The sequence below is a fragment of the Chionomys nivalis genome, chromosome 22 (assembly GCF_950005125.1).
Source record: "Chionomys nivalis chromosome 22, mChiNiv1.1, whole genome shotgun sequence".
In the NCBI taxonomy this organism is placed as follows: Eukaryota; Metazoa; Chordata; class Mammalia; order Rodentia; family Cricetidae; genus Chionomys; species Chionomys nivalis.
Window position 1 is genome coordinate 47617236 of NC_080107.1, and position 12454 is coordinate 47629689.

The 12454-nt window shown below is 53.6% G+C and overlaps 1 protein-coding gene across 2 annotated transcripts; it reads left to right on the forward strand.

Moving 5' to 3' along the window:
• The first annotated feature begins 20 nt into the window (after nucleotides 1-20).
• On the forward strand, nucleotides 21-11501 carry Ak1 (adenylate kinase 1). Of its 2 annotated transcripts, none has more exons than XM_057755467.1 (7): nucleotides 21-131; nucleotides 2927-2965; nucleotides 4329-4364; nucleotides 4727-4890; nucleotides 5680-5796; nucleotides 8959-9150; nucleotides 9298-11501. In XM_057755467.1, exons 2-7 carry the CDS (start codon nucleotides 2959-2961, stop codon nucleotides 9364-9366), a joined length of 585 nt encoding a protein of 194 aa, XP_057611450.1. In that variant the 5' UTR covers nucleotides 21-131; nucleotides 2927-2958; the 3' UTR covers nucleotides 9367-11501. The 2 variants fall into 2 exon arrangements, with proteins under 2 accessions (XP_057611450.1, XP_057611451.1); XM_057755468.1 differs by lacking the exon at nucleotides 21-131 and adding an exon at nucleotides 184-206.
• Nucleotides 11502-12454: the final 953 nt, after the last annotated feature.

The following is a 12454-nucleotide window of genomic DNA, read 5'->3' on the forward strand; positions in this document are numbered from 1 at the left end:
CTCGCCAGAGTGCTGGCTCCCGGCATGCCATGCGTGCGCGCTGACAGCCTTATAAATAGTCGCCTTTGCAGGCGGCTGAGAGGACTGGCAGGGCACGCACTGGCCCCAGCGCCCACTACACCCTCCCCCAGGTCAGTGTGTGACTGCTCCATTGTCTGCCCGTGCGGATTCCACCGAGGGAGTGGGGAGACATCACCTGTGGGAAGGTGGGGGTGCTTGTGTCAGGCTGCCCTTGGGTTCTGTGTGTCTTGTGTGTTTGTTGTTTGTATCCATGGTTATGGACTGAGCTTTTGCATGTGTGTTCTTTCAGCTCTGGGTGCATGTGCCCTGTGGCTGTGTGTGTGTGTGTGTGTGACTCTTCCCAGCCTCACAGACCCCTTTGTCCTATCTGGCATTTCTGGGGCTTCAGGTCTGTGCCCTTGGCAGATCCCTACTGAGGCCCTAAGGAAAGGGGGACAGACAGCCTCTGTCCCTGCCCCAGAGGACCTGGGGACCTGGGTAATGGCAGCCTCGGTGCTCCTAGAGCTGTAATGTCACTTTGAGTGTTGGGAGGACCTGGACGGTGGAGCCCTGCCAGCACCTCCTGCTGCATCAGGGGCTGTGAAGGAGCCTTGGAGCCTGACTCAGAGCTCTGGGCAGCTGCTTACCCACGACACTTGAGTAACAGGCAGACTGGCAAGAGAGGGGACAGTGGCTGCCCAAGGTCACACAGCTGAGTGAGGGAACTGTGATTTGAACCCTATCTGCTCGCCAGCTTCTTGAGAGCGCCTGTTGAGGCCTTGTGATTAGAGATGGTTGTCCTATGGGGCCTCTGCTCCCTGAACTACCTAGAAGACAACTCTGCTCATATTAGGAGTCACTGGGGCCCTGGCCCAGGGAGCCTTATAAGGCCTGATTGCTTAGTCTGTAACCTTACTCTGCCTGGGACCCCTTGCCTCCTGGAGGCCTCCTCACGACCTAAGTTATTTTAGATCAAGGAAGTGGCAGGTGTCTGTGGGGCAGAGGAGCTTAGGTTACCAGGAGGGGTGGGGCAGGTGGAGTAGAGTGGCCTCCTAGGACATCCTGGTGGCTGTCCAGAGCCTGGGACACTCCTCCTCCCCTGGGTAACTGCTGAGGGGCTTGGCAGCTCCACGCCCCCTTCTGCACAGTCTGCAGGACTAGAAGCTGTCTGCTCGTGTATCTGTGCAAAGTTGCTCAAGGTCCTTGTCTGGTGCGGGGCTCCAGGCCTGAGCTTGAACCCAGACAGAGACTGGAGCTAGTCTACCTTCCTCCCCAGCCTCAGTCCCCTCCCCAGATGACAGGTAAGATGGAATGAGGGTCCCAGTCCAGGGCTCATTTCCTGCCAGGCCCAATCATGGCCAGGAACAAGGCTCATGGTGCAAGAGAACAGTCTGGTACCCTCTGCTGGGTGCCCTGCCACCAGCAGTTCAGAGGGAACACCTGAGGAATTGTGCGGTGGAGTCTTGGAACACCCTGAAGTAGGTGAGACAAGCTGAGGTCTCCAGTAGCTTTGGAGAAAGACATCCCCCAAGAATTGGATGTAACACTGCAAAGGCCTGTGGGCAGGTGGGCAGGTGCGGGGGAGGGGCAGCCAGATTGCCCCAGCCCCTGCCAGCTAGGTTGAGAGGTGAGGTTCAGGTTTGATTGAGGAAGGCAAGAGGACAATACATGGAAGGCTGTGAGCAGGAGGGTCACATGATTGTTTTCCAAGGAAAATACATCTGCCCGGTGTGTGTGTGTGTGTGGTACCCTGAGGTTCCGTGGAGGCGGGCCATGATCTAGGGACATAGACCACAGGTAGGGAATGAGAAAATAGTTTTTTTGTTTTGTTTTTGTTTGTTTCGGTTTTTCGAGACAGGGTTTCTCTCTCTGTAGCTTTGGAGCCTGTCCTGGAACTAGCTCTTAAAGACCAGGCTAGCCTTGAACTCACAGAGATCTGCCTGCCTCTGCCTCCAGAGTGCTGGGATTAAAGGAGTGCACCACCACCGCCCAGTTGAGGCTGGAGGGGTTGGGATTTGTGAAGAAAGGGTAGGCAAACTGGGGATGGTGAAGCAAGTTCCCTGTGGGGTGAGTGGTAGGACCTCGCGTGAGGTGGACTTGGGCCTGCTTCAGTTTGAAAACCGGAAAAGGGCCGGAGAGCTGGCTCAGCAGCTGAGAGCACTGGCTGCTCTTCCAAAGGACCCAGGTTCTGGTTCTAACACCCACATGATAGATAGCTCACAACCACCTGTAACTCTAGTTCCAAGAGATATGTCATCCACTTGTGTGCACATGGTTTGCTTACATACATGCAGGAAAACACTCATCCATATAAAATAAAAAACAAAAAGGAACCAGGAAGAACCAGGTGTGGCGAACACTCCTGCAGTCCCTCCCAGTGCTAGGGAGGCGGAGGCAAGAGGGTTGCTGTTAGTTTGATGCTACACAGAATGACCCCCGTCTTAAACAGAACAAAAACCAACAAACTGTAAAGGATCGTGCCCCAGGAGTGTCCCTGGTCTCTGTGTCTTAGAGTACTCTTCTTCCCACCTGTTCTGTCCCCAGGCAAGAAAGCAGGACACTCGGGCCAACATTCCCGTGCCCAGGGAGCGGGGAGCGTTGTCAAGGCACCTGGCCCCATGCACTAGGGACTCTTTCTGTACACTCCACAGTGCTGTTCATGCCCCTCTGTGACCTCCACCCAGGTGCCTCCAAACAGACCAAGACACACACTGGAGGGGTGACAGAGGCAGTAGAAGCCAGCAGGAAGGTGACTTTTCCAAGGTCGTTCTGCCTCCTGGGCTTCCGTCTTCCCTTTTAGCCTCTGTTTGGAAATTGCATGTTGGAGCCTGGCACTTACCTGCCGCTGCTGTGGGTGGGGCTTGGTGGAAGCTGAGTCAGGAGTGGGAGGAGAACCCCTCACCCCTGCCTGTGCCTTGTCTTGCAGAGCCGCCGACCTAGCTCCCTGAAATCAGCAGGATGGAAGGTATGAGGCCCTCTCCTGGCTACAGTGTGTCTGTGTGTCAAGGGGTGTGAGTTCTCACGGGTTGTCTGGAAGAGCTGGTGGAGGCCCCAGGCGTCCTCCTCTGGCCCGTCACGATATGTCTGGCCTCTAAGCCTAATATGCAAGGCCTCTTTGAGGGCCCCAGAACTCACCTATGCTGATATTTATAGTCAAGCCTGCCCTTTTCTGGGGAAGGAGGATGCTGGGCATGGGGCTACGCTGTACAGCAATTCCAGTTGTATCAACTGCCAACAGGGGGGTGGGGGTGGGGTGGGACAGGGGCATGTCTGGCCCTTGCTGGGACTCAGTGTCCCTGTCGCCAATCAGGTGGTGGTGGATCCTAAAGTCTTGAGTCTTCTTTGCTCCTGTGCTCCGGGGTACGGGCAGAGTGCCAGGGTGGGCTCTGGTTTCTGGCAGCACATTCCCCTGTCCTGGGCCTCTGCCTGGGTGGCCCTTTACAGAGCTGGTCAGACATGAGTGCTGCTACTGTCTAAAAGTAGCGGCCGCCAGTCTGTCCCTCAGCTGCCTCTCTCGGCTTTAGGCATTCCCTGACAGTTCCTCAAGGCTCTGGCTCCCTAGCAGCCTGAGCTTCCTGGGTCAGGGACAGAATTCCACCTCCTCCTGGGTCAGGGACAGAACAAAGAGGCTGGTCTTGGCGAGGTCCCTGCCCAGTTCTGTCTCCCTAAGGGGAGGAGACCTGGGAGAAAGTCCTGGGTTCCAGTTTGAGTTCAGGGGTCCCTTGGGTAAGCTCTTCCCTCTGTAGACGTCAGTTTCCCTCTCCTTTTGCACAGCATCAGGTAGGGGACCCAGGGACTCACTCATTCCACTCTGTCACCTACTTCCACCCCAGGCTGTGGCTTCTAAGGAAGCAGTCTGGGAAGTCTGCTTACCTCCCTGTCTGAGTAAGAGTCCCATTTGCCCACAGGCCTCTTCCCTGGCAACCATCTCTATGGCAAAAATATGTTGTGGTTGTCAGCCCAAGTTACTACTACTGGGAAGGACAGCAAGGGGGAGGGCCAAGCCAGGAAGCAGAGGGGAGGCGGCTGCTCGAACAGGATCATGGGCTGCTGTTCATCTAATGAACCCCAAGAAGAGGGAGACAGGAAAGCCAGAGGTGACCAATACCTGGGGTGGGGCACCCCCAGAAGGTGCCACAGGGTTACCGTCCCAGTCCCTTAACCTCCTCTGAGTTCTTAGCTGAGTTCTTAGCCTCTGGGCTTTGTCTGGGTTCAGAACACCCTGTGCCCATCCCTGCTCACTCTGTGCAAGCCTGGGTCCCCGAGGTACCTCTGTCTGCTTGTCTAGCCAATCACTGACTGAGTCCTGTCTCCTGTTCTCTCCACAGAGAAACTGAAGAAAGCCAAGATCATCTTTGTGGTGGGTGAGTTGTAGACAAACACATGGTGGGCAAGCGGGAAGGATCTGAGCAGGCGCTGTGGAAGTTTGGGACTGGGGTTCTTCCTGTTTTTTTTTTTTTTTTTTTGAGACAGGGTCTTTCTGCATAGCCCTGGCTGTCCTGGAACTTCCTCTATAGACCAGGTTGCTCTCAAACTCACAGAGATTTGCCTACCTCTGCCTCCCGAGTGCTGGGTTTAAAGGCCTGTGGGGTCTTCTGGTCTTCTTTTATTGAGGAACCCTATCAGTGTCTTGAGGGACCCTATCAGTGTCTTGAGGGACTCTATCAATCAGTGTCCTTCCTTGGGGCTTTCTTTTTGGGGTTACTGAATGCGTTGGTGCTTGCAGGTGGGCCTGGCTCAGGAAAGGGCACCCAGTGTGAGAAGATTGTGGAGAAATATGGCTACACCCATCTCTCCACTGGGGACCTACTGCGGGCAGAAGTCAGCTCAGGATCGGAGAGGGGCAAGATGCTATCATCCATCATGGAAAAGGGACAGCTGGTGCCACTGGTAAAGGGCCCTGCTGGGGACTGGGGTGGAGGACAGTGGCGTGGTGGCGGTTCTGAGCCTAAGCCCCTGGGGTCAGCCAGCAAAGCCTGTGATATGCTGTCAAGGGTGACCAGGTCCCTCTCTAGCTTGGAAGACTGTGTAGTTGGTTCCCCATTGCCCTTGGTCAAAAGTTGCTTCCAGAAATGACTAAGACCCTGCCTCCACTCTGCATCCCTAGTACCTTGGCTGTTTGTCCTAACTCCCTTATGGCTGGAATGACCTTCTTTGTTGGCACTCAGACCCCCTAACTTTACACTGGAGTGGTCCCCTCTGTTATGTTGTTTATTGGGTTCCATGGCACCCATGTGGCAGTCAGAGGACAACTTGAAGGAATTGATTCTCTCCTCCCACCATGTGGGTGCTGGGGATCAAACTCAGGCCATCGGGCTTGGTGGCAAACACCCTTACCCATCCAGACATCCTGCTGACCCATTGGTCCCCTTCTTTACTTGTATTTTATCCCTCCTTTCTGTGTCATGCTTAGAATCGTAAGTCAAATGTGTCCCCATCTGTCCCAAGACCCTGGACTTGGCTAGGGTGGGGACAGGAAGCCTGCAAGAGCTGGTTCAGTACTTAGGTTCAGTACTTTTCCTGACTGAGAAGGGGTTCACTTAAGCCCAACCCTGGAGAGAGGGGCTTTCTGGGACTCATGCATGCTCCAGGAATGAGGGCAGCTTGGGTGGACCAACATGAGCCAAGGCCCAGAGGGGTGGGGAGAGAAAGCTCAGGAGCCCCTGTGCTGCACAACAGGACACGGTGCTGGACATGCTTCGTGATGCCATGATGGCCAAAGTGGAGTCTTCCAATGGCTTCTTGATTGACGGCTACCCGAGGGAGGTGAAGCAGGGAGAAGAGTTTGAACAGCGGGTAAGAGGCCCTTGATCGGTTGTTGGCCAGGACCTGGACTGCAGCTGAAAAGAGGGAGGGAAATAGAGACCTAGGCTGCAGGGGGAGGGTGGGGAAGGTCACATGAGACCTGTCATAACTGCTGCAAGGAAAAGCATGAGGATTTGAGAGACTTCATCTTTGTGGGACTTGTCACCTCAGAAACACACAGTCAGGAGCAGTACTGGCCGGGCCGGGTTGACCAGAAGATGGAGTCAGGGTGATATGGAAGAAGGATCCTCAACTCTGACTGGAACCTTGAATGCCAGGGACAGGACCCATATTCTTTTCCAGCCACAGGGAACCTGGCTGGGGAGAGCCGGCATCAAGAATGACAGTTCTGCCGGGCGGTGGTGGCGCACACCTTTAATCCCAGCACTCAGGAGGCAGAGAATGACAGACAGTTCTAAGTTTCCGCAAGCCTTTGTCCATTGGGAAAAGAAGGTCTACAGAGTGAGATGCCTCCCCCAAACACACATGTGCACAGACGGACCTTTGTGCACATGACCCATTTCTACACAAGCAATAGGCAACATAGGATGCATACACATACAGTGCACATACGTGCACACGTGTGCTCTGGATGTAGCAAGCACTTTAGGAGTGCACGTATGTTAATCCATATGCTAGTACATGAATGCATGTATGCATACATTTACAGCACATATGGCCACACAGGGGACTGTGGGGCTGTAGGTGCTATGTGCATGTGTATGTGTGTGGGGGGGAACAAAGGTGGGGTGGAGGGCTAACTGGGCATCCTGGTGGACTTGGGGCAGAATACGTCCATTCTCACTCCTGCCCACCTCTGTAAGGCACAGCCAGAACAGGGGACTGTATGCTGTATGTTGCAACCTCTAAGAGTCTTTTTTTTTTTTTTTTTTTTTTTTTTTTTTAGTTTTTCTAGACAGGGTTTCTCTGTAGCTTTGGTTCCTGTCCTGGAACTAGCTCTTGTAGACCAGGCTGGCCTTGAACTCACAGAGATCCGCCTGCCTCTGCCTCCCGAGTGCTGGGATTAAAGGCGTGAGCCACCACCGCACGGCTCTAAGAGTCTTTTTTTTTTTTTTTTGTTTTTCGAGACAGGGTTTCTCTGTGGTTTTGGAGCCTGTCCTGGCACTAGCTCTTGTAGACCAGGCTGGTCTCGAACTCACAGAGATCCGCCTGCCTCTGCCTCCCAAGTGCTGGGATTAAAGGCGTGTGCCACCACCGCCCGGCGGCTCTAAGAGTCTTAAAGACCTCAAGAAAATGCTTGCCTTGTTCTGCCTTAACTTGCCAATATGTAAAATGGGGTTAGTCTAGCTTTCCTTGAGGCCGCGGAGCCTGTAGCAACCCTTGTCTTTCCCCATTTCCCCAGTCGTGTGATGTCACCTGCAACCCTCAGGGCCACATCCAGCAAATAAAAGTGCCTATCAGTCCTGTTATGATAATAGCCTATCAGTGCTATTATTGCGAGAGACTATAGATTTCACCCAGGGCTTGGTGGCGTCCTCTGGTATCCAAATAACTGAAGTTCTCATATCCTGACACTAGGGGGTGCCAGAACTGTACTAAAGGAGGGGTGGACCTAAACGAGGCTTGTCCTGCTAGCTAAAATGCTGCTTTGGGGTGGGCAGTGTCCAAGGCCCACTCCTCAAGCTAGATGCCCATTTCCAGATTGGGAAACTGAGGCTCTAGCCAGGGATGAACTACCCAGAGATTTAGCTGTTACCATAGCCCCACCACCTCCACCCAAAGTCTGCTCTGTTTGGTCCTGGGAACTCAGAGTGTCTGGGCACCTGATGACTGATGGACAAGGGGTGACAGCCTTGACCTGACCTTTGTCACCCACAATCTTCTGTAAGAGAAGAACCTGGTAAATTGTCCAAGGTCAGCAGGTCACGTGATCACTCCTCCCTTAAAGTAGTTGATGCTTGTTACCCTAAACCCTCAACCACCCAGGAGACAGACCCCAGACTCAGAAGGGCACTTGGCTGGACAGAAGCAGTTGAGGAACTGTGTGTGGCAGTCTGGGTAACAGCCACTTAGAACCTCTGGAGACTGACTCAGCTGGACTCCGAGGCTGTAAAGAAGTCCTAACCCGGGGCTGGAGAGATGTCTCAGTGATTAAGAGCATTGCCTGCTCTTCCAAAGGTTCTGAGTTCAATTCCCAGCAACCACATGGTGGCTCACAACCATCTGTAATGAGGTCTGCTGCCCTCTTCTGGCCTGCAGACATACACACAGACAGAATATTGTATACATAGTAAATAAATAAATAAAGATTAAAAAAAAAAAAAGAAGTCCTAACCCAGGCCCAAGGCTATCCAGAGAAAGGTGGCTTTCCCTCCCTCGTCCTAGGAAGGCCAAGCATCCTCCTCCTTCCCTCACAAACCCAGCCTAACTGGTGCCTGGCCTGGAGAGCTGGTGGGGAGAAGCCGGCTCCCTGCTCTGAGGAGTGGGGTGCCATTGCCAGCTTCAGAACAAGGCCCAGCCTGGGCAAGGGACACTGGAGAGGTACTGGAGGCTGAACTGAGATCCAGGGCTGCCAGGCCTTATTCCTTCACACGGCTCCAAGCTATCTTTGTGATGAGTGACTGATACCAGTGACAGTGACATCATTCAAATTTCCTAAAAGTCTTCACCCTGTCCCTGCTCTGGTTTCTGTCAGTCAGGCCTTATCCAGTCGTCAGCTCCCGTCTTGGCTGAGGGAAGTGGGGGGTCACTAGGAAAATACCTAATCTGTCAAGGGGAGAGGAGACCAAGGGACCAGGAATAGTCAGGGTCACATCTGAGAAGACTGCCTGGGGGGATGAGATTCTAGCTCAGGCTCAGCCAGTCTCAGATGTGGCAAAGAGACAGGTCCCACAGCAGAGGGACCTGTGCTGGCTTGGCACGGGATGAAGACAGATAAAAGCATAGGCAAGTGTGATCAAAAGGAAGGAGGGAGGAGCAGGGTGCTTTACCTATGGCAAGGACGTTGGGCTTTCTCTTGGAGGCTCTAGGAAGCTGTGGAAGAGGTGTGAACAGTAAAGTGATGGGTAGTTGTTTTTAGGAAGGCCCTCTAGCTGCCTTAGGGAAAAGATTGACGTTCTAAGTGGGTCTCGTGTGGGGCTTCCGAGTTGGAAGCAGGAACGGGTCCCAGTGTACAACGTCCTCCCTACACAGATTGGACAGCCCACACTGCTACTGTATGTGGACGCAGGCGCCGACACCATGACCCAACGACTCCTGAAGCGAGGGGAGACCAGTGGCCGCGTGGACGACAATGAGGAGACCATCAAGAAGAGGCTGGAGACCTACTACCAGGCCACGGAACCTGTCATTTCCTTCTACGAGAAGCGCGGCATTGTGCGCAAGGTGGGGTTCTTATGAGAGGCGCTTAGGCCAGCCTCTCCCTCTGCTTCCCTTTCTCCTTCTCCCCTAGTTCAGTGAGTCGCTATTGGAGTGGGGCTGTGTGTGGATCCTGCCATGGCATCTCTGCCCTCATCATCTGTATCCCCGCAGGTCAATGCTGAAGGCACCGTGGATACTGTGTTCTCCCAGGTCTGCAACTACCTGGACTCCCTGAAGTAACTGGAGACCCTGGCCAGCTCCCAGCCCGCCCCACCCTTGCCCCCTGACCCCAGGCATCCTGGCTCGAGCCCAGCGTCTCCACCCTGCCGGGCTGTGCACAGACACAGGAAGCCACCTTATCCTGTTCCATGGACATCCGAGCACTAAAGGAATTGCCAAGGACGTTTGGGCTCACTCCCTTTTCTTTGCTTCCTATTGAGGTGATTCATGCTGCCACAGCTGAGGGTCTGGCACTGCCTGCCCATTCTTGCCTGTGCCTCAGCCCAGCCATCCTGTCTCCCTCCAGCTCTGCTGGGATCCTAGGCCTTCCTCAGCCAAGCCGTGTCAGGCCTAGGGGCCTCTGGGTTGACAGACAGACTGCTCCTGGGCTCTGAAGTTCAGCCCCTTTCTCATAGCCTTACCGTATGGCTTTGACTTTAAGCCATCATCTCTCTCGAGTGAGTTTTCTTTTTTCTTCTTTTTTAAGGCAGCATTTCACGTGTCTCAAGCTGGCCTCACATCTGTTATGTACCTGAAGACAGCCTGATCCTCCTGCCTCTACTTCTGAGTGCTGTGCCCACAGGTGTCTCTACCACTGCCGCTTCTGGTTTATGGGGTGCCAGGGATCAATCCTGTGACCGTGTATACTAGGCCAGCATGATATTTCTGACTGGGGCCTGGGCTGCAGTGGGCATAGGGCACGGGCACACCAGCCGGGGCCACGTGGCTACCAGGTGGCAGGCGCTGTGCAGTGGAGATGCAGCTAGGTAGGACGCTGAGGTCAGGGTAGCCTTCCTGAGGGGGACTCGGTGTGGCCCTGCCAGGCCTCACCGTCCTGTGAGCTTTTTCCTCAGTTCTAAAACATTGTGTCCCAGTTCTATTACATTGTGTCCCAGGCCTTAGCCTCAGTGTTAGGACAAGGACATATTGATCGAGGCATGTGAGTTGGCATAGACATGGACGTGAGGTCAAGGACCAGGCCTGGAACCTGGAGAGGACACCCGAGATGCCCAGAGGAGCTGTCACCTCTCATCACATAGGAAGGCTCTCTTGGTGCTCACCGGTCCTTGACCTCTGCCCCCATCACCAGTGACTTCCCCTCCATGCCCAGACAGCCTGTAGCCGGCTGCCCCAGCTGCGCCAGGGGCACCTGCTCCTGGGGGTGACTGTGCTCATCCCTTCTGTTCCTGCCAGGGGGCCACCTTTCCGTTTGCACCCTCTATTCAAGCTGTCCTTTAAAATAAATAAACATATTTCAGTTATAACAGTGAGTGTACTGAAACAATCAGTGTTAGCAGGGAGAGGGCAGCATCACCAGGAACACACTTTTGCTCGGCCAAGGTTTGGGGGCGAGCTGTCTACACCTGTCCTCTGTCCCCCATGTTGACTTTAGGAAAGCGGAAGGGTCTAGAACCCCACGTCACTCTGTAGCAACCCCCCCATGTCGCCATATAGATGCGTGCACACGCACGTGCACACATGCAAGCACAGCCATGCACACACAATTGTGCAGACATACGCTCTTGCACAGACTCCCCCCCCCCACAGACCTTCTGAACATGGTTGTCTTAACATTTCACGGGGGAGGAGAAAGCTGGAGAAAGAGGCCTGAAAACCCCCGCTGTCTTTGTGAATTTACAGCTCAGTTAATTCATGTGGGTCCCAGTTTATGAAAACCTGGCTGATAAAATCGAAAACTCAGCACCACTGGGTCACTTTGTCCATTAGCATCTGGAGGGATCTAGTTCTAGGGCCCTTGAACATACCTATGTCCTTTGTAAAATACTGCAGAGGCTAGACATGGGGCATGGGCCTGTGCTCCTACTTAACGGGGTAGGGGTGGGATACTAACTGTTGGCCTGGTAGTTTATGCCTATATCACAAGACAGCAGGATTGCCACAAGTTGTTGGAGGCCAGCTTGGATTATAGTGTAAGAACTGATAAACATTAAAAAAAAAAAAAAATGGAGGCTGGTTGTGGATTGCAGCTCACCCCTGTAATCCAGTATTCAGGTTGCAGAAACAAGAGCATCACTGAAAATTCGAAGCAGCGTTGTGTACCAAAGGGTCTCCAAGCAGCCTAGGCAGCAGAGTGAGAGCTTCCCTTGGACTCTACTCCCTGCTAAAGTAAGAAAAAAAAATAAACGAGAACAAGATCCTACAGATACCTTCTAGTATACTCTGTGTGGTCTCTGGAGTGCTCATAATTCATTAGACAGTATGTGCATGTGTCACTGTGACGGCACGAAAGTCGTTTCCATACAGATTCCATACAGATACAGGGTGGGGATCCATTCTTTCTTTCTTTCTTTTTTTTTTTTTTCCTTTCTTTCTTGTTTTGAGACAAAGTCTGGTTATATAGCCCTGGATGGCCTGGAACTCACTATGTAGAACAGGCTGGCCTCGAACTCATAGAAATCCACCTGCCTCTGCCTTTGGAATGATGATACTGAAGGTCTGCCCCACCACATCGTCCCAAGAGTCACGCTTTAAGACGAAGCTTGCTTGGTTGCCAGGCTGATCGTGAACTCTCAGGCTCAGACCTCCTTCCTCCATCTCCCAAGCTCTGAGGTGGGTGACAGGTGTCACCAAATGCAGCTGCCACCCTGCCACCAAGAGAAACTCCAGTCCTGAAATATGACTTGGAGGAACCAGTCTTTCTTGAACATAGTCTGTGTGGCAGCAGTAGGGTCCCCACTGTCACCCAGCCAATACAGGGTCCTTGTGTGGCTTCCCGTGTCTCCCTAATCTTCCTCGGAGCTGATTGGCTGAAGCCAGGGTGTGATGTAGGACCACACGTTGATTGCATTTAGCTATCAGGTTTTGAGAACTGCTGCCAGCCATGGAGGCCCTGCAGGACCTCATGATCACACGAGGCAGGGGTTCTGCCACGGAGCTCCAGCTGAGACAGACCTCTCTCCATAGAGGACAGCTCTGTCCCCTGCTTGGGTCTGTGATAGGATGACTATCCTGCTGAAATTCGGGGTCCCCCTCTGGCTTCCTCCTAGAGCCAGTCCTCCCCTTTGCATCGCTGTCCTGCACACCTGTGGCATGCTGGAAAGGATGTCAGTGTTCAAGTTGAGCCTCAAGGACAAGGGGTCCTTGTAGG